The sequence below is a fragment of the Marmota flaviventris genome, chromosome 12 (genome assembly GCF_047511675.1).
Source record: "Marmota flaviventris isolate mMarFla1 chromosome 12, mMarFla1.hap1, whole genome shotgun sequence".
NCBI lineage: Eukaryota > Metazoa > Chordata > Mammalia > Rodentia > Sciuridae > Marmota > Marmota flaviventris.
The window spans coordinates 105,881,238-105,905,577 of record NC_092509.1 but is presented as its reverse complement, the minus strand read 5'-3'; the positions used below and the strand labels follow the sequence as shown (position 1 = coordinate 105,905,577).

The 24,340-nt window shown below is 47.4% G+C and overlaps 2 protein-coding genes and 1 long non-coding RNA gene across 8 annotated transcripts in view; 1 reads left to right on the top strand and 2 right to left on the bottom strand.

Annotated features, from left to right (window-relative positions):
• Positions 1-2,577, bottom strand: part of LOC139701425 (uncharacterized) — a 262,406-nt gene extending 259,829 nt beyond the window's left edge. The window contains exon 1 of the long non-coding RNA XR_011704016.1: positions 1,927-2,577. This is a non-coding gene — a long non-coding RNA (uncharacterized lncRNA). The remainder of the gene's footprint in view (positions 1-1,926) is intronic.
• On the top strand, positions 2,145-24,243 carry Atp1b1 (ATPase Na+/K+ transporting subunit beta 1). Of its 2 annotated transcripts, XM_071600340.1 has the most exons (7): positions 2,145-2,206; positions 2,816-3,294; positions 7,581-7,709; positions 18,227-18,382; positions 19,415-19,599; positions 21,585-21,665; positions 22,843-24,243. In XM_071600340.1, exons 2-7 carry the CDS (start codon positions 3,198-3,200, stop codon positions 23,104-23,106), a joined length of 912 nt encoding a protein of 303 aa, XP_071456441.1. In that variant the 5' UTR covers positions 2,145-2,206; positions 2,816-3,197; the 3' UTR covers positions 23,107-24,243. The 2 variants fall into 2 exon arrangements, with proteins under 2 accessions (XP_071456441.1, XP_027778641.1); XM_027922840.2 differs by lacking the exon at positions 2,145-2,206 and having other exon boundaries at positions 2,687-3,294.
• Nme7 (NME/NM23 family member 7) overlaps positions 24,054-24,340 on the bottom strand; it is a 181,594-nt gene continuing 181,307 nt past the window's right edge. For all 5 annotated transcript variants that reach the window (XM_071600338.1, XM_027922839.3, XM_027922838.3 and 2 more), the window contains one exon: positions 24,054-24,337. In XM_071600338.1, coding sequence (XP_071456439.1) covers positions 24,305-24,337 — 33 coding nt within the window. In that variant the 3' untranslated portion in view covers positions 24,054-24,304. The remainder of the gene's footprint in view (positions 24,338-24,340) is intronic.

The following is a 24,340-nucleotide window of genomic DNA, read 5'->3' as shown; positions in this document are numbered from 1 at the left end:
GCACAGCCCAAAGGGACATTATGTGCTTGAGTTATTCATTACTGGAGTTAGAGAGGTCACAGAACAGGAAGCACGTTGTGAAGCAAGGGGAAAGGTGGCATGGAGGGTGGGGAATTGTCAGGGTGACCTTCTACTAGCTTGATGGGAACTCCAGAATCCTGGCAGGGGGTAAGTATCAGAGAGGTGGTAAATTCATTGCAACAGCCCCAAGGTTAGACAAGGTCAAGTGGAAACAGGGAATTATAACTAAGCTAGCTACTTAATAGCTCTTGTTATGGACCAGGCACTGTGCTTAGCACTTTCCCACGTCTCCCATTTCATCCTTGCTACCATGTATCACTCCAGTTTTACCACTGAGGGGACAGCCCTAAAGAGAACAAATGATTTGCCCAAGGTCACACAGCTAGCACACACTGGAGCTGGAATGTGGACACAGGCTGTTTGGCTCTTCCCCAGAGGGTACCATGTGGTGAGGAGGTTGGATGGGTGGGACAATTCCAGATACAGTGGCCAGCCAGGTGGAGTTGGAGGTGAGCCACTGAGAGGTCTCTGCTTCCCACAGGGCTGAGATCATGTTCTCCACTAGTAATACCCGGCTGGGGTGGAAACACGGAGGTTTCTAGGAAGCCAAGGGGACAGTGGTTTAGAATGGTATGCTGCACTGGCTCTGCAAGCATGACTCTCAGGGCTCCGTCAAAACCTGGGGAGAGTTACATGCACGGAGGGAGAGAAAGCAAAGCCAGGGAAACAAAAATTAAGAGGGGGAGATATCTGCCAGAGGAAGACAGTAGGTCAAGGACGGGAGAGAAAGCCAAGAAGCCTGTCTTTGCCAGACACAGCATCAGACTTCAGCCCTGGAGAGCTAAGGTAGGGCACTTTCTATGTAAGAAAAAAAGGGATCCTGATGAAAAATTGATCACTGTGAACCTCTCAGTACATACTTTGTTTTACCACAAGCTTCTCCTGGAGTGGGGGGGGGGGGTCAGGGGGGCATAGGAAGGGCAACCTCCCCTCAGTCACCTCCCTCCTTCCCACACCACCTTCCCTCATTCACCCTTTCTTGCTGGTTCTGCCCACAGGGTTTACTCCCTCTTCCTATAGTGGACACTCAACAAACACATGCCCTTCACAGCGACCTGTTCTGCTGGAAACTCCTCTATGAGCTAACTCCTGCCTGGAGGGGGACCAGGGGCACCACATCTGCAGGTGCAGCCTCTTACTCTAGTTCTCCTACAACCAACCACAACTTGGGGCTTTGCCAACATAAACACTGCAGAGGCAAAGTAGGGGATGGCTTCCTTTCCCAACAGGCCATTCTCAGTCACCCTTGACAGAGCCCCACAGCAGCCCCTCTGGGGTTGTATGAGTAGGTGGGTGCTTCTCCCCTGAATTTCAGGAATTTTCAAGTTTGCTCAGGTCTTCCAAGTGGGCCTTGAGAAAGATGAGTGAGAAAGAGCTCATTTTGTCAAGCTTGTCCAGAGGCCTGCAAGGTTGACCTTGGGGACAACCTTGGGTGGCCTGAACAAACATCTCTGTATTGGGTAAATCCTTGATATGGGGCTGGGAAGTCCCCCTTTCCAGGATGGGCCATGCTCCTCTCTTGGGATGGGGCTTCTCTGCAGTGACTGCAGAAGCATCCCTCATTTTTCTGCTGTGTCACTGCCCTGAGAATGATGTGTGAAGCTGCTCAGAGGCTCAGTGGAGGGGAATGGAAACAGGAGTTTGGCTTTTAAGCAACTGCAGATACAGGATGGGAAGGGGTACTCCATGCCCAGGGCTGCTCTGCAACGCTCTGCCATTTGACCTGGGTTTTCCCAAATGCACTTTGGCTCCAAAAATTTTACAGCTCAGCAAAGAGGTCGGTACCCCCAAGGGGCACCCCTAAGGGGGAGTGAAAGCATGCCAATTAGAATACCAGCCACCGACCTGGCAGGAGAGTCCTGGGTGGCCGGTCACGTGCAGGAGGAGAGTCCTGGGTGGCCAGTCACGTGCAGACATTGTCCCCCGGGGTCTAGGATGGCCTGAGCCACAACCGGTTTCGATAGGACGACTCACTCCAGGCTACCGCCCTGAGTGGGTTTGGCAATTGTCCTGCTCGAGGTGGTTCAGGCCGCCCACAAGAAGCACAGCCTAGGAGTAAGGAACTGGGGCTACCGGCTGGGTTGGCCTGGAAGGAGAGGGACGGGCCGGAACTGCGACCGCAGTGGTAGGGAGCGCGAGGGGGCGGCAGGTGCAAGAGCTGAGAGGCAGGCGGGGCGGAGCTGGGCAGAGTCACGGGCGTCCCGGAGTGACCTTCCCCCACACAGCCAGGGCCTAGGAGAGGTGGACCTACAGTTAGGGGAGACCGAGAGCGCGCGGGTGAGAGCAGGCGGGAGGAAGGGCTGGGTCACCACAGTGGGCCCGGGGTTCCCGGCATCCTCCGGGCTCCAAGCGACTCAGGTGCAGGTTATTCCACCACCTAGGGCGGTGAGCGCCCAGCCAGGAGCGGGGAGGGGGCTGCGCGGCCGCAAGAGCCCTCCTCTCGCTCCCTCCGCCTTTCTCCGCGCCCCCGCTCCCCAGCCGGCCCCTTCTTGCTCCTTTGTGCCAGCCCGGCGCCCGCCCCTTCGAGACTCAGGCCCCGCCCCTCCGCGCCACGATTGGCCACTCGGGCCGCCAGTGGGCGGGGCCCCAGGCCGCGGAGGCGCGGTATATAGTAAAGGTAGGGCGTGCGCCGCAGCCAATTTCTCGGCTCGTGGCCGGCGCGCTAGTGCCGCTCCCGCAGTCCGCCGGTGCGCCCTTTCCATTGGCTTCCGCCTGCCCCTGACTGTCTCTGCAGAGGTCACAGGAGGCGGGGGTCCCTCTCGTCCCCAGTGGCAGAGGGAGCGGCAACCGGGTTCGTGAAGCCCCTGCGCCCCCAAGGGCGAGAGGAGTGCGTGGCGGACCGGAGAGCCGGCGAGCGGTGCGCGCCCCCCATAGGTGCGGGCTCGGAGCCGCCCAGCCGCTCGTCCCACCCTCCTCCTCCGCCCCCGCCGCCTCCCCTCCTCCCGCTCCTGCCTCCGCTCCTCCACCGCGCGTCTAGCACTCAGAGAGCCGCAGCGGCAGCGGCGCGTCGAGCCTGCGGAGAGCCGGGCCCGGGCGCCGAGTGGCAGCCGGAGAGGACACCAGGGCGCACGCCGCAGTCACCCATCCGCAGCCTCCGGCGCGGCTGACCCGCCACCATGGCCCGCGGAAAAGCCAAGGAAGAGGGCAGCTGGAAGAAATTCATCTGGAACTCGGAGAAGAAGGAGTTTCTGGGCAGGACCGGTGGCAGTTGGTGTAAGTACGGGATCTGTAGCTCGCGTCCTCAGCTCCTTGTCTTCCCTGGGCGGCGCGTCCCCTGCGCAGGCCCTGCGGACAGTTCCGCACCCACCGTGCTGGCCAGGGTGGAGAGGCATCGGGTAGGAGGTGCTCCTCTCATCACGCCAGCCTGGGCTTGTCATCCTGTGAGAAATGCGGAGTCCCGACTAGGCAGAGGGTTATATGTACATGTCGCGATCTTGTCTTGGTAATTTGTAGTGCATCTTACCGATATCGCTTGAGCCATTCCCTCCTGGGAATGGTCAGGCTCCGGAGACTGGCTATGCCTCTCCCCGGAGCCATAGCCCAAGTCCTTAAGAAAACGAGATTTGGGTTTGAGAGGAAAATCATGATGTAATCGTATCTAATGCAGGTGAAGTTGTATGTTGTAGCATCCTTTTTTTTTTCTAGTCCAAATATATGCTTAGGAAGAAGGGGAATGGAGAGGGGAAGAAGAATCCATCCATACCGCAGTATTTCATGATCATAGCCCTGGTTTTCCCCGTGACCTCTCCCAGAGTCAGCACAGGCCAGAAATGGCCCAGTAATCTGCATGTCAGGAGCGTCTAAGCCTTGACTGGAAAGATAGCAAAGTCTGGGATTTTTAAGGTCTGTACAGACAGATGCAGACCAGCAGCTTGGGTTTGATTACAGTAAAGGGTCAATGTAAGAAATGCATGGCACAAATGGAGAAACAGCTCATCTTACAGGATTTTGTGCAGCCTGTTGCTTCATTGGATGGACCCCCTCCCCCAGCCATTGAAAATTAGATACCTTACTTGTTTTTGCCTCTCTGCACCCAAAGGCTGTCAATTTTTTAGAAAGGTCATTTTGAAGGGCAGAGTTGTAGGTACGTGTATGAGTCGTGACTGCAGAAGGGAGGGAGGGACCCCCCTGCAGCATCACTGCTCCCTTCTCCTTCTCTGGTGTCTTCATCATCATCATCATCACCACCACAAACACCTCTGCACACCACTGCAGTCACTAAGGCAGCCCTGAAAGGGGCTGTTGCAGTGCTCTCGTTCGGGAGGATCTGTGGGAATCTGCAGGAGAATGAGTCAGGGAAATAGTACTTGGCTGACATTTTGAAATGGAAGAATCTGGAGTATATGATTTTTGTAAAGAAAAAAGAATACAGCCTTCAGTGAGTCTGCCTTGACTGAAAGTGAAGGGTTAAAAATGCATCATACTTCAAGGTTAGTCAAGGTGAAACCTCATTCTGAAGAACAGGGAAGCACAGGTGTTCCTGAGCCATGCAAAATGCAGCTCACTGAAGTAATGGCTTCTTATTTCCTTTTATATTTTAGTTTATTTTGTGGAGACTGTTCCTGGGCTTATCGTCGTAGTGTCTCAGGCATAAATGTGTTTTTTTTTTTTTTTAATGTGGAAGGGAAATCCTGAAGAACCATGCAGTGTGTTAGGGTGAACAGCTCCCAGCCAGGGTCATCTCCTAGCAACTCCTCGCAACTTAAGGCCTGGGAGGTGCACTGCGGAGGGCGGTCTCCTCCCCAGGCTAACTGCAGCCTCTCTCTGGTAGTCTCACCGGCTGTCCATCACAGGGCCAGGGGCTGCACTGACTCCAGGCATATTGTGAAATTTGCCCTCTAGTATATTTTCTTCTTCATAAATATATTTTTCCATGATTCTTAGAATAATATTTGCTTTAGAGGGTAAGGCAGTGTGGAATAGCTAGTTCTTTAAGCCGACATTTAATATGGTAGCACCACCATGAGAGAGAGAGAGAGAGAGTGTGTGTGTGTGTGTGTGTGTGTGTGTGAGAGAGAGAGAGAGAGAGAGAATATTTGTGTCTTGATAATCCACCCAGCAAGGTGTGAGTACACTGATGTGTGAATGCAGACAGTCACATCTTGTCTTTCCTTCCCAAGGTGCAGGTGCTGGGCTAAAAGTCTAATTTTTGTTTTGCAAAAAGGTTAGCTCTTTTCTTGCACTGTAAGAAAGGACAGAGCCTCTGTTAGGCAGGGAAAGTGACAGCAATTGCAGTCTTGTGCAGAGAAAATGCCCCTTTCCAGCTCCGGGCCCAACATGGATGCCCTTGGGACGAGGGCAGGATGCCCTTGGCTCAGTTTTGCTTATAGGTAGATTTTCACCAAGATGGACGCAGGAGACTCGAGCCTGTCACCTGCTGGAGAAATCACAGCATGCAAATCACTTGTGCTTTCCACCTTTTAGCTGGGTTAATGGAGGTATTAGTGGGTTTTTATTTGTAGAACTGGTCCTGTGCCTTTTTTTTCATCTGCCTGTAACTTTTTGAGGGATACAGTTTTTTCCCCCTAACTAAAATCCTCTATTATTACTTGTTCTTTAAAAAAGGAAGGCAAATTGCTTAAAAGGGAAAAATACCTGTATCCCTTAACCCCACGGTGCCACCCCAGCTGGTTGGCAGGGCTTAGCAAACCTTTTTTTTTTTTTTTTTTTAAGCAGTCCCCTGATGACCTGTGTCTGGGTGAGCTCATGGCATAGACCCTGTCGGGCCCACATGCTCCCCTCTAACCAAGTGGCCTTAGAGCAATAACTAAGCAGGTTTTGCTAAGTAACATCTCAGAGCAGAAAGAGGACAGTTCTACACTTCTCTTGAGGTGTCCTGTGGGCAGAATGAGTTGGATCAGTGTGCCCTCTGAGTGGCTTGGTTTTTCTGGTGCTCTATTTGTATTTTAAATTGTAACCTGGGGCACATAGTTTGCTCTGTGTCAGAACAGGGGATCTGGAGTCCAGGGATGAGCAGTCAGAAGAGGCAGATATGATTGAGCTAAGGAATTCAAGGTGGGATTAGGAGGGTAGTGAAATGGGGAAGAATCTGAAGCAAGCTGGGAGCTCTGGCTGACTGACCAACTCTTGCACCTCTTAGGGGCATTCACTGGAAAATTTTTCCAGATCTCTTGACGTCACAGCCTTGCCATTTGCCTACTACTGCTTGGATACAGAAGGCAGCGCTTAACCCTTGTCCTGCTGGGAGGGAGGGCGCCACGGGCGGCTGTGGTTCTGCCTTATGCAGCCTCTGCCCTCTTCCTTGTCTATGCTATGTCTTTTCCTAGTTTTCTTGTTCTTTTTTTTTTTTTGCAAGAGGAGAGAAAGGTTATGATTAAACGTTTCCGCTTGGTTTTGTGTGTGTTTTCCTTGCTTTAATAGTTCTGTAGTGGGATTGCCTGGACTTTTTCTTCCTGATGGCAAAGTTTTAAATGCATGGAGAGGGCCGCATGGCTGATTTCCACCCTCCGTGTCCCCTCCCCCGGCCCCTCCCACCCTGTGCACTTGTTCTCAATAACACTTTTGTTCTGTGTTTTGTTCCCAAGGACCCTCCATGTTATGCATGAGATCTGGACCTTGTTAGAAGTAGCCGGGGCGACTCTGTCAGGCATGCCTCTGACTTGATAACCTTGCAGTGCGTTTGTTCTCACTGCTGCATTCGCATGGAGTGGTTGGCTAGCAAAGGACTGCCCTGCCATGCCCGGTACAGCCTGTTACCATGCGGCTAATCGGGGAGATAATCCTTGTAAACCAGTAACTGATAGCCTTGTTCTCATCTGTGGGCTTCATGTGGTTTTATTTTTTTCCCCTTTTTCTTCTTTGGCAGCGAGTTCAGCCTTCCTTCTGGTATCCCGTTAACTATGAGAAAAAGAAAATGGAGCTCTTCGAGTCAGTCATTGCTCTGGTGTCAGAAGATGAAATAAAATGTGCTGGCAGTTTTTACTGTAGGATTCCCATTGTTTGCTTTTTTCCCTTGTCTTGTCCCCCTGAAAGAAAGACCATGTGTTCAGTCAGTGACACACACCAAAGGTGGAGAAGCAGTGAAGAGGAGAGCATTGCTGGCCCAGCCTCCTTGCAGCATAAAAACTCAGGTGTCGAGTGTTTGGAAGAGCAGGAGCCTGGATTGTCATGTTCAGTGTCAAGGGATAAGCAAGGAAAGAAAGTGTATCTCCACGGGAGCACACTGTCATATTTTAAATGCATTGCATAAGCATGCAAATTTAGTGCTAGATTTTTATTGGTGATCTTCATGATATTTTTTCCTTTGGGAATGAAATTACTTCCCATCAGAATCTTGGTTGTAATTGAGCATTCCTCTACCTCCAAAACCTCTAAACAGAGAATAAGCTTCCTCTTCTACCAATGTTGGAAAAGGCAGCTTTGGAGAAGCAGGCTGGAGGGGAGCCGGGAAGGAAGCTGCTCTCATCCGGGAGCGTGAGGCTTTGGTTCTGAGCCATGACTCCATCACAGCCTTTTGTGTCCCTCTGTTCTCCCTGCAGTTAAGATCCTTCTGTTCTACGTGATATTCTATGGCTGCCTGGCCGGCATCTTCATTGGAACCATCCAAGTGATGCTGCTCACCATCAGTGAATTTAAGCCCACGTACCAGGACCGGGTGGCCCCACCAGGTAAACCCGCACAACTAGGATCTGTTTTTTTTAAAAAACCCTTTGAACATTATTCTGTAAGACAGTGTTCCACCAGGCCTGGAAAGAAAAAAACAGGAGCTCCTCTCTGCTGCAGACAGATTGCCTGCCCGCAGTGCAGGCGGGGCTGCGGGGGTGGCGATGTCTTTCCACAGCCCAGGCGTGAGGGTGAAGAGTCCACCCGCACCCAGCCTGCCTCTGGCCAGCCCTGTGCCGCCATGCGCAAGTCGGCCTGAAGGACCTGTCTCCCATGCCCGACCCTCAAGGGCTTGGTTAGTGGGGTCCTTTTAGGGCCTTCCCAGCTCTAACACAGGCTTTTTTCTTTCTTGAGGGGCTATGATTCTGATAAAGCCTTTAGAAAAAGCACTTCAGCTCCTGTTTTAAAAAGCTAACTTATTTTAGGGATGACTTGAAGCCCTGAAATGGGTCATCTACTCACAGGGAAGAGCAGTGACTTCAGGGGTCCAGTCTGTCCTGCTACTGACTTCAGTTTGACCTTGAGGAAAGTCATTTTCACTTCTTAATATTTATGCCTATTTGTTTAATGAGCTTTATTTACTGGCTTTGTGGACCCTTTTTGTAGTTTAATTAACTGTCTCCATTAGCTCTAACAGCTTAAGTGAACAAAAGATTGTAACAGAAACTGCAGACTGTCACATGAGTCCCCTGGTGTGATCTGGGTGCTGCCAGTGAGGCTGAGCTGTGTCCACACCAGTCACTGCACACCATAGATGGCCCACTGCCTCCACGCCAGAGGCTGACAGGACAAGGCAGCAAGAAGCAGTAAACATGAATTTACGGTGTCGCTCTTTCAAAAACTCACTGTCCCAAGGACCTAGAGAGAGAAGCGGCATTGTACAACTTCCGGGTTCTCGCATATAAATGACCTTGAGGTTGCTCTGGGAGGTGGTGAAGACTTGTCGTCCTTGCTTTCCCTGGGCAAGGGCTTACTAACACTCGATGTAGGTGACAATCTTGAGGCTGTCTGCATGGCACTGAGCTGCCCAGATCAGGTGCTGCTGCCCATCGCAGGCTTGTCAGTCCACCTCCCTGGTGTGGGAAAGAAGACCTTCGGAATGGGGTGGTGGCACATGTCGTCCTACGGTGCTAAGTCATATGGTCCCCCACTTTGTAGAAAGCCTTGAGTGTTTCCAGATGAAGCTAGGTGGGAGATGGAAAAGAAAAGCACGTTAGGTGAGTCTGTACAACGCTTAACCTGTCCTGCTGCAGGCGTGCTTCTAGGAAGGGCTCAAGCAGACTTTCCAATGTGCAGAGAAACTGCGGGTCTTAAATAGACGTGTTTCACAGGGCATCTGTGCTAGCAAAGCACGGTGCCTCTTCATGCCCTCTCCTGTTAGAATTCTTACAATGGCATTAGTGACATAAATTTGTGTACATCTTTTATTGTGGTTTTGCTCCTTACAGGCTATTTATTCTTCAATCACAATGATGCTATTTTATAATCATTCTTGAACTTGAAGTCAAAGATGACCACAAAGCCAAGCAATTTCTTTTATTTCCCAGATTAAAAAAAAAATTCCTTGACTATATAGATTTTGGAGTCTTTGATAAACAGTTTTCTCCATGCTCTTTGCTAAAGAAGGAAATTTCACCTTCGAAAACAAATAGCCAGAGCATCTGACCTTGTGAGGATTTGCAAATGACCTTGACTTGACCATGTGAGGTCTTCCAGCCCGCTGTCTCCCTGCCTGCCTCCCTCTTCCTTCCAGCACCCTGCCTAAAAGACATGTTCCTGGTACCTATATTTAGTGTGCCTGCAGCAGTTGGATGCACTGACAAACCCTCACTTCTCCAAAGCAGTGTTGGTTGCTCATCTGGGAAATATGTGTTCTTGTCCTTTGGTCTGAGTCCCAGGAAAGTCTTGGGTCTCCATTTCCCCTGTTGTCTCTTGTTCTTTGTCTTAGTAACTTATTTCTCTCTCCTTTTCTTTACTCATATCCTTATCAGGAGAGTCTAGACCAAGTTCTCCTGCCCACTTGCCCTGTGGGGTTTTCCTGTCTCTCTACAAGGGACATGACATTTATTTGAAAATAATGGTAACCTTCAAGGAGGGCTGGGGAGCACTGGCTGCCAAGAAGTGCCGCCTTCAAAGGGTCACTGAAGGCCCTGCATGTCTAAGGGACTTTTACTGGACTCTCCTCTTGGTACCATTCAGAAAAGATTTTAAAAATTTGTATTTTGGAGAGGCGACAGCAATTCCTTAAATGTGTAGACTGAACAAATATGTGGAAGAATATCCTGACAATTTTTTTGGCTTCAATTTCATGTCTCTAAACTTCCATTTTTGTAATGGTTAATGAGAGAAAACTCTTAAGTCGGATGTACCTAGGAAGTGGGAAAGGCTTCAAGGATGAGCTAATGCTGTTATCTGCTGAATGTGAGGCATGAAAACAGACTTGTCCCAACTGGGTGTCGAGTGTCCTCTCCACACTAGGATACCTTGTAATTAGATGTCTTCCAAATAGCATGTGTGGTGGTGGCCAAATTAAGCAGTGACCATTGTGCAGTGCTGGTGGGTCTCTGTGTCTGTAACACTGGACACACTGATAGGCCAAACCTGCAAATCACAGAGAAAAGACTACACTACAAAATGCAAGTGAAGTTTCAGGAAAAATGGGTAACATATCCAGTTTCTCGGCCCTAAGCAATGATGGCTGTTAATGCATGTGACATTCCTTAAAGGTCTCACCAATGTGGGATGTTGAACAGAACTGCATACTCCCCCTGGAAGGCATAAAGCTATAGTCTCAGCTGAGATGTTGAGACATACTATGTTGCTATTTTTGTAGCTCAAAAATGGTTGATGATTGGTAATTTCATGTTGTCTATCCTAAATGCCAAAGCAGCCCCTGAAATCCTAAGCCCCGTTGCATATAGGTCCATGGTCACTGTGACCTAAGAAGGAACAGCAGTTGGAGCCGGATATCTCCACCACTCAAATACTTTATAGCTCAGCAAGCCTCAGTTTTTCTCATCTGTAAAATGGGAGCAATACCCTGTGTGAATAATGAGGTGATATATGTAAGGCAACTAGTAATTTATGGAGGAACACTTACTGGTGTCAAGGAATGTATGGCTGTGATGGCTGCTTTTCTCAGTAGCTTGCCCAAGCTGTGAGTTGTGATATGGCAGGGATTTCTTTGCTCACTTAAATTTTCAGGAAGTCAGTAGAACCTTAGCTTTCTCTGAGGAGTTTGGAAGGCGCTGGGTTAAGAAACACGTTTTAGCTGGGCATGGTGGTGCCGCATGCCTTAAATCCCAGTGACTCTGGAGGCAAGGCAGGAAGTGACAAGTTCAAAACCAGCTTCAGCAATTTAGTGAGGCCCTGCTCATAAAATAAAAAGGGCTGGCAATGTGGCTCAGTGGTTGAGTGCCCCAGTTCAATTCCCAGTACCAAAAAAAAAAAAAAAAAGAAAGAAAGAAAAAATGTATATAAAAATCATTTTTAAAGGATTGGAGAGAATCTGACTTTGCAGTGGCTCTGTAGTCTTCTTTTACCCACCGACACCTGCACAGCTGCCACCCTCCCGTCCACAGGCGGATCGCTCAGGAGTGCCCTGCCATAGTGATGGCAGCGTCTCCCTCAGTCTGCTAATGCATTTGGGTCTGGGGATGGGTGCTCTTCTTAGCTGTGCAGAGAAGGCTGAGCATGCACGTGCACAGACACCCAGTTTCTCCCACACACTCACGCGCACCAAGCCCTGTCCTGTTGACCCTGCTGGCCCTGCTACTCCTAACGCTGGTGTAATAGAAAGGTCTCTCCTTCCTACCCACTACTGCCCTTCCCCCACCAAGGTCACTTGGCTTTGCTACTGCACAATGAACTGAAGGTCACTATGTGTCAATCCTGGGTACAGGGAGGTTCCCAGGTGGCTTGCTTCCTGGAGTAGGTGTGAATGTACCCTCCTGTTCTTCCTCTTCAGGTTGTGGGTGACCTTTTGTTTTGCTCTTTATAAAGATGGCTCCCTGCTGACAGAACTCCTTTTGCAAGAGTCATATTCTTGGCTTGTTGGTATCAGAATGGGGCAGGAGAGGAGGGAGGATGCAGACCTGCAGACCACTGTGCACTATCAGCAGTGTCGATTTCATCTTGTTTGTGAAAGGAAGACATCTAATCTGAAAAGCCATTAAGGTAGAAGTGGTCACAGTGAAATCTTAGCATGCTTAAGTAGAATTCCTGAGAAGTCATTATGTCAGTCTCAGAAAAACTTATTTTTTGTTTTCAAGCTACATCACACTGTATTATTTCTCTCACCTAAGATTTCCAAGGGGAAATTAGAACTATTTGGTCTCCTTAGACTTTGAAGGAATTGTTATTTCAGAGTGTGATAAGGTGTTTTTCTACTCTTTTTTTTTTCTGCTCTAACTAGAATCTGTTGGTTTATGATCTCTCCTCTAATACATATGCAGATCAACTGCTCTTGCTTTCCCTCTCCTCCCTTCCTGCCCCCACATGATCCTGCAGCCTGTCCCTGGAGATTGGATGAGGTGGCATTGATGATGGTTTCTAGAAGTTACTACCCAGCCTGTGGTTTGGTAAAGGGCTCACGGCCGGGAACTCTACCTTCGACAACTTACCTACCCATGTAGCTATTTCTTTCTAAAGCTAAGGCTACAGCTTGTAAGTCAACTCTTGGGTGTGCAGAAGCCTAATGATTAACCTAAAAATGTTCTTAGAGTTACAGAAAAATGGGTCCCACTCTGAACTCATTTGAAGATGAGTAAGTACAGCCGAGACTGCTGACAAGTAGGACCAGGTACCAGCCTGTGGGGGTGAGTGCTGGCGGAAGACAGCGCTGGAGCCTGAAGCTTCACTTAGGGATTTTTGATGGCACTAATCCAAGCAGGGCTGCAGTGTGGAAGGTGGTAGTGGAAGAGTGTTGGCCTCAGACCTTTAGGTGGGACAGTTGGTTCAGTGGTCCGCCCTAGGAACTGAGGAGTATGGGCTCACTCAATGCAGACAGACTGGAGAGAAGCTGGGAAATGAACTGGATGTATTATCCAGTGGCTTCAAACAGGAAAGCATGTCTTTTCCCACACACATGCCCGGATAGGCCTCATCAGATGTCACGTACATAATGCAGTGTCCTTCAGGATGTTAGTTACTTAGTATTATGTTTTATATTTAGACAAGTCAAATATACCATGTGTTCTTGTTCTTTGACCTTGAACAAAAAAGCATCATTAGTATAAAATGCTAGGATTTGTCTTTTTTTCTCTTTCTTGTCCTGGGAACAGTCACAAATATGAGCTGTACACAATGTCAAACATAATGCTCCTGTGGAATTGTATCTGCTTTTAAAAATCATTCCAACTAAATACTTTTTTTCTCTGCTTGCCTAAAAAATTAATATACAACTGAAGGGAAAAGACTGGTGATAAAGGGTAATTCTTGATTGGAGAAGGCCTTCAGCCAATGTGTAGCATTTGGCTTAGGCGGAGGAAAGATTTCTGCCCACCCGGGGCTGTTGAACACCTCAGTAGACCGTAGGGAGCAACTGAGCCGTTCATCCAGGACCTTACAGAAGACTGGGTGTCTAGGAGGAGCTTAGAAATACCCCTGTCTGCAGGCAGAAGGCTTATTCCTGGCCGATCCCACCCTGAGTCATGGGCTGACCCTGAGGCCCAAGGAGAGTCAAAGTCAACTAGTTTCCAGAGAACACCGAGGAGAACACTGAGTGGCCTTTTTCCTGTGCCCTTTGTTTTCTGTTAGGTAAATTGAACTAGGACCACACAGCTATAATGTGAAATAAAAATAAGAAACAATCTAGAAATATCTTAGTTCCTACTGAGTGCTGCCGTTTAAGGCTGGGTGTGTAAAGTCACACAGCACCCCACAGTTGTTTTTTTTAGTTGGAAATCACTTTCCAACTTGGAATGCATAGGAGACTGTGATAAGGATGCATTGTATGTGTGGTTACATTTAAAAGCATCTCTCTGCTTCCTGGGCCCGCTTAGTCATATGGTAGCCTCTTGGAGATTTCTGTGGAAAATGATACCTATTTAGAGTACTTGGCTAGTGATTCATCAGATGTATTAAATGACAGTTACCAGCAGCTGTGCTTTGGGATTTGTTTGAGCTAACTGCTACAAGGTTAAAATGGCTACATTCTAGTTTAAATACTTTAGACTCACAAGTAGAGAAATTATAACCTTGCCACATTATAAACTTAACTGGAAACAAAATACTTCTTAATGGAAAACCTCTTTTGTGTCTCCCTCTGTGGCACTGGGATTGAACCCAGGGGTACTCTACCACTGAGCTGCGTCCCCAGCCTGGTTGCTAAGTCACCAGTGCTGGTGTCAAATTTTCTAAACTCCTGCCTCAGCCTCCTAAGCCACTGGGGTTCAAGGGGTGTGGCACAGCACCTGGCTGCCTTTCCCCCTCTCCCCCTCGTTTGTCCGTTTGCTGGGGACACCCACTGGAACAATGGTGAGGAATGCATTCCTTCTTTGTTTCGCATGAGATGGGCAGACTTGGTGCCTGGGAGTGGTATGGAAGTGACTCTGGTGTATATCTCCAAAAAGAAAGTATGGAGCTGCAGGGCTCTTTTTTAAAACATCCATATCTTTTGCAAAGTTGAACTACTCACTGAAAACCAAATATTAAAGTTTCACCCACTCACATTACTATTTGAGTCCTTTCAGGGGACTTGATTAAACAGTGGTGTGTAGCTGAAGGCAAATACTCCTATGGTCCAGAGTGGTGCAGCGTGAAGAGCTCAGCCAGTTTAACGTTAACTGGTAAACTCGAGTTCAGGTACGGGGGAAGCAAATGCTTACACGTCTGTCTTCTGGGCTATAATTTGAAACCACAAGCCAGTGATTGGGTGTTCTGCTATCTCTGGCTTCTGCGAGTTAACTGCAAACAAAGGTCATCATTGTTCTCAGTATTACTATATCTTTAAGGAACGAGCAATGGAGAAGGGATAGGCCTAAAGTGTCCCATCTAGTGCGAAGACAACAGGTGAGAATTCCAGTCCATAGGTGGGACTTGTGCGTCCTTGGGAAGCATTACAGCTGGGGAATTTGAATGTGGACTGCAAATAATAAAGTTGCCAAGTCCAGTCCTGTTTCTTTCTATTTCTTGTCAGTGGTCTGATAAAAGTGGAGTAAATGATTTGGCAGGTTTGGATCATTCAAAAGTCCTTTACCTGCTCTTACGAGTATCTGATTGCTTTAGAGAAATTGCTTTTGAGAAGAGGAATTTCCCTCAGGGTTTGGAGATCTCATCAGAGAAGTCTCCTAATTGAGACTGTCCAGGTCAGAATAGTCCAGGGGACTTACTTCTGGTAGTTTCTAGGGTGAGAAAATCCCATGCTACACAGCTGAAAAGACAGGGAGGCCCCCCCCAAAAAAAGCATATCTGCAGAAGAGCCAAGGCAGGGCCCCGAGCTGGGTTGGCCTCCTGACTGTTTGTGTGTGCAGGTAGTACACCTGTTCCTAGTGAGCGTGTGGCTGCAGGAGCTGTGTGACCTAAATCCAAATTATTTGTACATCTTTTCTGGAAACATTTGAATCAGAAGTTGGGTATCTTAAAAGGATGAGCACTAAGGCTTATGTTGGTCACCACCTTCTGAGACCCCTCCGGACAATCCTTGACCTTACAGCAGAGAGTAAGCCTGGCTGAGCTTCCTGGGACTTTGCTGTCATTCCTTAGCTCCTTCTGCCAAAGACTTCTATCACTTAAAATGGAAAGGACAAGATACCTCTACAATCTGACCAGCTGGGCAGGTTGTAGGGGTCCTAAGACTCAGTGTTTAACTGACCATTTCAGCCCCTGTATTTTGGATTTGTCAGTTTTTGATGCTTCTCGGTAGAGAGTGCAGTCAAGATTCTCCAAGTTGGCCTTAGTCTGCATTCTCTCCTGTGGTAACATGCAGACTCCATGGGCCTGGGCCATGAGCTGTGCTTACAGAAGGAGTTGAGCTTCCAGGTATAAATCGGTGTGAGACCACTGTGTGTTTTCTGTATTTCCTATTTGCCTCTCCTAGGGAGATATGAGCCAAATTGTGCAGCAGTCTGGGCCAGTGCTATCACTGCATAGAATACCATTTCCCAAATCAGACCTCAGGTGATTGCTAACAGAGGTGCTTGTTAATAGGAAAGGCTGGCACAGGTGTCTGGGTAAACACAAACTCAGCATAGACCTCAGCTCTAAGGCTCCTGAAAAACACACTCGTACTGACTGAGGGGAGCTGACTTTGGGGTCTGACACGTCACCTGGTCTCTTCATTGTGGAGACCTGGGCTTGGCATGGTGAGCGAGGGAAGCTTCTGCACAATCCCACCTGCTTCCTGTCCTTTTTTTTCTGTGGGAGAATCTGGGAAGTAGCCTCACTGTTCAGACACATATCAAGGAAATGGCACTTTGGCCCCTGAAAGAGAGAATACAGAGGCAACCAGCACATGAGAGGCAGACCCCTGGGTGGGCAGTGGAAGTGGCCGAGACAGGACAGGGCTTTGCAGTCAGTTCCCCCACGTTCACTCTCGTGGGGCCTTCCAGGCCCCCTCTCCTCTTTGCATCTGTTGAGTGAGACACTCCACATTTCATGCTGATCTTGCTTACATTTTGTAAGCAATTTGGTGTTTGCTACATCAGTCACTGCTGCTGGGCCACAGGGTGCATCTTTGTCACTGGTCACACTGTTTCTTCTGTGAGCCAGCTGCAGTTCTTGCCCGCCCCCCCCCCCCCTCCCCAGGGAGCTCCTCTGGTTCAGACTCTGGGTCTCCTTACCTGACCTACGTGTCACCCCGCTGGCTGGCCATTGCTGCCTCCTCTTCCTGCGTCTGCAGTGCTGCTTGGCCCTGGCACACAGGTCTTGTGGAAGGACATTTCAGCCTGACGGATGCCAAGGCACTTGCCTCTGTCTCTTCCATAGCCTCTCAGGTGTGTCTGTTTTCTCTAGACCTGAGGGCTATTCTAGGAACACTGCACATTCCTGAGTTCTAGTGAGCCTCTGGCTTGGGGTTGCCCTGCCCGTCCCCCAGGCCCAGGTGAGTCAGCTTGACTCAAGCCAGGAATGACCCTCCCCAGCTGCCTTCCCCATTCCACAGGGAGCCTGCTTGCTGCACTGCTTTGTATTGGTGCAGGGGACCCCTCTGGTGGCTTTACTGTTGCAGGTACCTGTCATCCTAAGTGCACGGTTCTTTGCACTGTGCATGATCACAGTGCAGTTTCCTAATTTAATGTAGAGAGATCGCTTAGGATCTATACCAACAAAAGGTTCAATTGTGGTGAACTTCTTCATTGTAAAAAGAAGAGCTTTCCTGAGCAGATGCTGCTCCTCCCCTGGGCCTCCCTTCTGTCCCTGTCATAGCTGTGCTCCCGTGTTCTTCAGATCCCACCTCATCCTTCTCGCCATGGTTCTTATGTCACTTCTGAAGTCTTGGCCTTGGGCTCTCTTCTGCCCAGATCTTCACCCTCACGATCCTTCTCTCTGTTGCAGCTCTTCCAGTCTCCTAGGACGTCGTGTCCTTGGAAAGGTGTGCTCACAGAGCCCCCTCACCACGGAGCCACTTGTGAAATTCGGAGCCATCCTTAGTCACTAAAAAGAAATAACAGCCACTTGGTGCCATGGCTGCTGAAGCCTGGTTCTCAAGCCCTGCAGATGGTGCTGCTAGGTTTTAATTACTGCAGTCACCACCTCCACCTTGATGATGTCACTGTCTTCACATCTGTGTCCCTATTGCCACTTGTAGATTTGAGTTTCCAAGAGCAGCAAACTAGGATTCTTCAGGACGTATTCATGTTCATTAAAAGATTCTTGAATTTTGTGCTTTGAATGGACAGGCATGGTGTGGTGCCTGTGAGGCCACGTATTTCACCAGTATTTGGGGGAATGATGTGGGTGCTCTCCTGACCTGCCAGGCATGGTGGGAGGCACAGAGTGTGCAAACCCTAGGCACACAGACTTCAAATTTTACCTTGCCTGGTACTAATGTGCTCAGACCTGGGTTGGTAATTGCACATATACCCCAGAAACCCCAGTTCAGATTAAAAGATCCATGTGAGGTCATAAGAGCCTGCGGAGCAGTGTCAATGTGGAGTTGGAATGTACAGAAGACCTTGGTGCTCACAGCTTTGTTTTGCACCTTACTAGCTAAAATGTGCACCCAAGGGTCCTAGAGGAAAAGCAGGCTTTGGAGCACTGCACACCTGGGTTGGAATTCTGGTCCCACGGGCTGTGATCTCAAGCCAACTACTGCGTAGCCTTTAGGTGCAATTGGTATTGTCATTCATAAAGTGTACATGGTGCCTACTGTGGAGCGACAGGCAGGAAGTTGCTTGATATGTGATATTACTCTTCATTATTACACTAAGTGCCAGAGAAGCAATTTCCCAGGGAGGCAAAAATTCAACCCACTGCTTTTAGCCAGGTGTAGGTGGCAAGTGTACATGTTCAGGGAAAGTCAGCTTTCCATTACCTTGGCTTCTCACGAGGAACCTGTCTCTTTCTGACTCTCCACCTGGTCCAGGATTAACACAGATTCCTCAGCTCCAAAAGACTGAAATTTCCTTTCGCCCTAACGATCCCAAGAGTTATGAGGCCTACATGCTGAACATGATGAGGTTCCTGGAGAAGTACAAAGATGCGGCCCAGAAGGACGACATGATTTTTGAAGACTGTGGCAGTAAGTAGATTGACTGTAGATGTTTGTGGTTGGTTTTCTTTCTCGCTAATTCTAATTTCCCATTTCTATTCGTTACTTTCTGGATGAGGAATACTTCTGAAATAATTAGAAACTAAACTCTTGCCATATTGAGAAGATGCTTTTTTCTTTTTTTTAAGCTGGAGGCTGCAACAGAAGAGACAGTGTAACTTCAAATATTACTATTTCCTGCATCTGAAAGATGTTCTTTAAACCTACTCCTAGACACCACTGCCTTTTATGATATAGATCCAAAGATGACAATGACAGTTTTAATTCTTGTGTCCACAGAGATGTGTAGTTGTGTTCTCCAAATCTTCCCCGAAAGTTCTACTTACTGAAGAGAGCACAGGGCCTTGTCTGGCCACCATGACTGTTTGGTGTAGTGAGTTAGGACCCACTGATGGACGAAGGAGGGACTGTGGTCAGGGTACACTTAAGATCCTATTTGGGATCAGTAGTGAAATGCATCTTAGGCAGCTGAGCACTACAGATGAGGAGATGAGCTATTTCCTTTGACTATTTAACATGCTAATTAGGGATAATTCTGACCAAAAACTAGGAAATTCTGACTGAAAACTATCAGTTCCAAAAATGAGTGACAATTCTTGTAACGTCCCTGCTATTGAGCTAAACCAACGTTGACCTGTATGAACGACACTGCTCATGAAGGATGCTCCAGTTTCCTTTCTGTCTTCTAAAATAGCTGCGTAATCCTAGATTTAGAGGCAGGGAAATACTGCCAGAGACCAGATAGGGGCTGATCATCAAGCACAGGTGCCATGAGGCTTTGCAGTGAGCCTAGTGACAGCTCTCACCTTTGGTAGCACATCTTCTTAGGCTTGGTGAAAGGAGAGAAGGCTGCTGGAGATCTCTGCTCTACTGGCTGTGCATGATATGAAGAGGAGCACCGCCTTAGAGCAGGAAATTGAGACTAGGAACAAGGTTCTCCTCGTTTTTCCGTGGTGCTTAGGGAATTGCTGGTATAATATCAAAATGATGTTTGTTTTTTAGGTGTTCCCAGCGAACCCAAAGAACGAGGAGAATATAACCATGAACGAGGAGAGCGAAAGGTCTGCAGATTCCGACTTGAATGGCTGGGAAATTGCTCTGGACTCGAGGATGACACTTACGGCTACAAAGATGGCAAGCCCTGCATCATCATAAAGCTCAACCGAGTTCTGGGCTTCAAGCCAAAGGCAAGTGGGGATATTTTAAATTATGGAATTGAGATAAAGACTTAATTGATGTGAAAAGATAACCAAAGTAAGGGCGTTTTAAAATATATTCAGTTGAAACCCCAATCATAGAGCAACACCAAAAAGTTTTGTATCTGCCCTGAAACTCCTGAAGTGAAAGTGTGAATCTCATTTTCTAGTTACAGAAATTGAGTGGCAAAGCCAGATTTTGAAGTGAGCCCTGTAGCCCTTTCCTTAATATTTCTGCTAAGTATCCCGATGACAGTTTCTATACATGAAAACTCTTCCCCCAGATTATGAACGAAACAGGGCTGTCCTCTCTCTTCTAAGTGGTTTCTAGCAGGTGTCCCTCCTGTCATGAGCGTTGCCTACTTGACCAGTTTCCAGCTCTGACAGAAGTGACTGCAGTACTGAGTGACGTGAACACGCTCATTTCATTTCTGAAATCTGCCCTTTTGTTCAGTAATCTCCTACTGAATGCTGTTAGTTTATTTCCACAGTGCTTGCTACCCATGAATAATATTTTCAAAAGAAAATCAGCGTAGAGATGAGAAGTTTTATTAACTGAAGGATGCACCAAAGCTCTCTTATTACCACCAGAGACAGACGTGGCTAAGCGGCTGGCTGGCTGGCTGGCTGGCTGGCTGGCGGAGCTCCTGCAGGCATTAGTGTATTTTGCCACAGAATTTTGATCCTCTTTTCACTTATACAAAGATATGACAGAAGAAGAGTGGTGGGGACCATTATAGCATACTTGTATTTGATGTTCACATTGCTAGGCAGTGCTCTAGGATCATTGCTAGTTAGCAATGAACATGAAAGGCATTGGTGTGGTGTGGCCACAGGTGACTACAGCTCATCTCTGTGGAGTCCTCAAGACATCGAGTGGTGCTTGCAGAGGCAAAGCTGGGCTTGCTGTGATCCGTCCCCCTGGCCGGAGTGCCTGTCAGGGAGGAGCACCCCCACCCCCGTCGTACCCAGCATGTCCGGTCTCTGCTTGGTCGTACATCGCCCCCTGACTTATCACTCCCTCCAGGGCCCTGCCCTGATGCTGTCAGGATCACCTTTGTTAGTGGTGGCAGGACTCCAGCATCTCACTTGGTGTGCCTGTTTCCTCAGCTTCTGAGAGTAGATTCTGGTATCTTCTTTGATCAATAAGCATTTTATCCCAGTTTTTAAAGATAAATATATTGATGGCAGGAAGTTTCAAAAGACTCTAATCTAGATCATCATTTTCTTAACTTCCACAACAAAGAGTAGCATCATGTTGTTGATTCCTTACTGGTGTACAGAACCATCTATTCTGTCTAATCAGACTAGAAGCAAGCAGGTGACTGTCTTCAGCAGTGTGCTCATCACACTTTCCTGAGGAGCAGTCAAGCCAGGGATATAGCTCGGAAGCTCTAGAGGTTCACTGTGGCAGCACCATCAGGCCGCACCCCTTCCCAGCACCCCTTTGTTTAGGGTAGTGTGCTCTCCAGCTGTTTGACATACCAGACTTTGTTAACGAGTTAGTAGGGAGCACTCCTTTGGTGGCAGCCTCCCCAGCCCTGGGGATGAGCGTGGAAAAGGAAAGCCTGCTTGCAGAGGTCTTGTTTTCTGTGGCGCAGAGGAAAGCCCAGGCTGTGTGAAAACAAGTGTCAGTCACCTTTCCCGTGTCCTGGCAAACTGTGAGCATTGTTTTTGGGTTGGCTCTTATGTTTCCCTGTCCTCCAGTGACTGTTGAAGTTCCATTCAGCACTGGCTGCATTACAGCCTGATTGTGGGCCCACAGGACTTGGGCAGTTAGTTCACTTTCATTTCAACAAACTTGAGACTTTTCTGAGATTGGTCAGGAGGGGTCATTCATTTTACTATCCTGATGTGTTTTATTATTTCACTTGACTTATTGTGACAATGCATATTTATTTGGCCTGCAAACCAGTTTTATATTTTAGAAATTTAAAAAAAAAATTCTTACTGACCAAAGTGGGTTTTATTTTTAGCCTCCCAAGAACGAGTCCCTGGAGAGTTACCCAGTGATGAAGTATAATCCAAATGTGCTGCCTGTTCAGTGCACTGGCAAAGTAAGGACACGTGGGTCACTCGAGGGTGGTGGGTTTGGGTCAGGGAAGGGGGTGGATGAGATTGTTTTTAGTTAGAGGTAACATTTTAATATAGGAAACAAGAAACATTGCTTTTGAATGTCAGTCTCAGGAATTCGAGTTGTAATTATACTGGGTAAACTTCCCACAAGGACAGAAAAGTACAACAAGAATAAAACCATGTGTACTTTTCTCCATTGGTATAAGAAATTCAGATAACTGAATTTAGTCCACTGGAATACTGGTTTATAGAATTGAGAACTTAACTCCCACAACAAAAAATAGCATCATGTCATTAATTCCTTACTAATGTACAGAACTGTCCCTTCTGTATGAGCGGTCTTCTGCTCTGACAGAAACTGATGGCAGTACTGAGTGACGTGAACACGCTCAATTCGTTTCTGAAATCTGCCACTGTGTTCAGTAATTTTCTTCTGAATGTAGAAGTGCTCTCTGTTTAAAATGTGGGACTGTCTTTTATTTTTTTCTTCTTCAGTGAATAGTGTCACCTAACAATTGGTAGTATGGGCTTCTCTTTAAAAAATTTCAAAGATTAAAGTAACAGACATCACATTGTCCGGCTAGATACCTGATGAATTGTTTAGAGATAGAATTTTAGGATGTTTAGAATAAAAGAGAATTCCCTTTTATTATTATTAATAAAATTTCATATTATTTTTTAAATTGTTTTATGTTGGCACCAAGAAAAGAAACGGCGGGTGTAAGAAATCAGAGATAAATAGATACACCTTTGGAGACAGTGTCACTGGGAGTAGTATTGGTGGGACAAGGCCAGGACATTTTTCACTGTTGACCTCTCATTTCCAGGAGACTGTGCAGGCTTTGAGAACTACTTACTTGGTATTTACCTTGGTTTCCCCATTTGCACAATGAGAATAGCTCCTTTTGTGACAGTCTCTCAAGGCCCCTATGGATCACACTGAATATACATTCTTCCTGTGGCATCAGAGCCCCCACCAGTGTCTTCTCCTGCTTTGTGTTCCATTCTTCTGAGCCAGGTCTGAGCTAGACGTGTGGAGGGTGGCTGGTTTCCCTCTAGCAGAAGTCTGCACACTGTTTGGTGGGGTTGAGAATCTCATTTGTAAAGTGGAGATCCGTGATGTGAACCATTCAGCTCTCCTTTCACTCTGGTTTTTAGCGAGACGAAGATAAGGATAAAATCGGGAACGTGGAGTATTTTGGCCTGGGCGGCTACGCTGGCTTTCCTCTGCAGTATTATCCCTACTACGGCAAGCTCCTGCAGCCCAGGTACCTGCAGCCCCTGTTGGCCGTGCAGTTCACCAACCTCACCTTGGACACTGAGATTCGCATTGAGTGTAAGGCATATGGGGAGAACATTGGGTACAGTGAGAAAGACCGTTTTCAGGGACGCTTTGATGTAAAAATTGAAGTTAAGAGCTGATCACAAGCACAAATCTTTCCCTCTAGCCATTTAATAAGTTAAAAAAGATACAAAACAAAACCTACTAGTCTTGAACAAACTGTCATACGTATGGGACCTACACTTAATCTATATGCTTTACACTAGCTTTCTGCATTTAATAGGTTAGAATGTAAATTTAAAGTGTAGCAATAGCAACAAAATATTTATTCTACTGTAAATGACAAAAGAAAAATAAAAATTGAGCCTTGGGACGTGCCCATTTTTACTGTAAATTATGATTCCGTGACTGACCTGTAGTAGCAGTGTTTCTGGCCCCTGAGTGTTGCTGCCTTGTGTATTTTATTTAGTGTACAGTACTGTAGGTGCATACTCTGGTCGTTTTTCAAGCCATGTTTTATCATATCTGTTTTCTACTTTATGTGAGCAAGGTTACTGTCCAAGGTGTAAATATTCAATGGGAATAAAACTGGCATGGTACTTTTTTTTCTCAGTTTGGCTCTTTCAAGGATAATGGCCCATCAGTGAGCATTTTTAACACACTCCATAGTCTTTTCCTGTGATGTTAGGTCTTGATTTTTTCCCCCTGGGGCTGGGGGTGGGCTGTCATGGGGAACTGCCCTTTACATTTTACATGACACTACAGAAAAACACAAGAAGGTGATGGGTTGTGCTGTGCTTCATAGCGAACGCCATCTTGACCTCCTTGCCTTGTCCTCCAGCGAGCTCTGAAGCTGTCTGAGACCCAGGCCTGCATGCTCTGCCAAGGGGCAGGGCTCATTTGCTTGTGCATTTTCTTTCTTTCTTTTTTTTTCCTTTCCTTTCTCTGGAGGCATCACATGCTGGTGCTGTGTCTTTATGAATGTTTTAACCATTTTCATGGTGGAAGGATTTTATATTTATGCAGTTGTACAATTTTATTTTTTTCTGCAAGAAAAAGTGTAATGTATGAAATAAACCAAAGTCACTTGTTTGAAAATAAATCTTTATTTTGAACTTTATAAAAAGCAATGCAGTACCCCATAGACTGGTGTTAAATGTTGTCTACAGTGCAGATCCATGTTCTAACATATGTAATAATTGCCAGGAGTACAGTGCTCTTGTTGATCTTGTATCAGTCAGGTTAAAACAACGGACAATAAAAGAATGAACACATTCCTCACATGCGTGATCACTCTCGTCCAAATGCCCCAGTCCGGCTTCCATACTTTCTGAACTGTTAGTTATCCAGGATCTTGAAGAAGTATTGCACCTG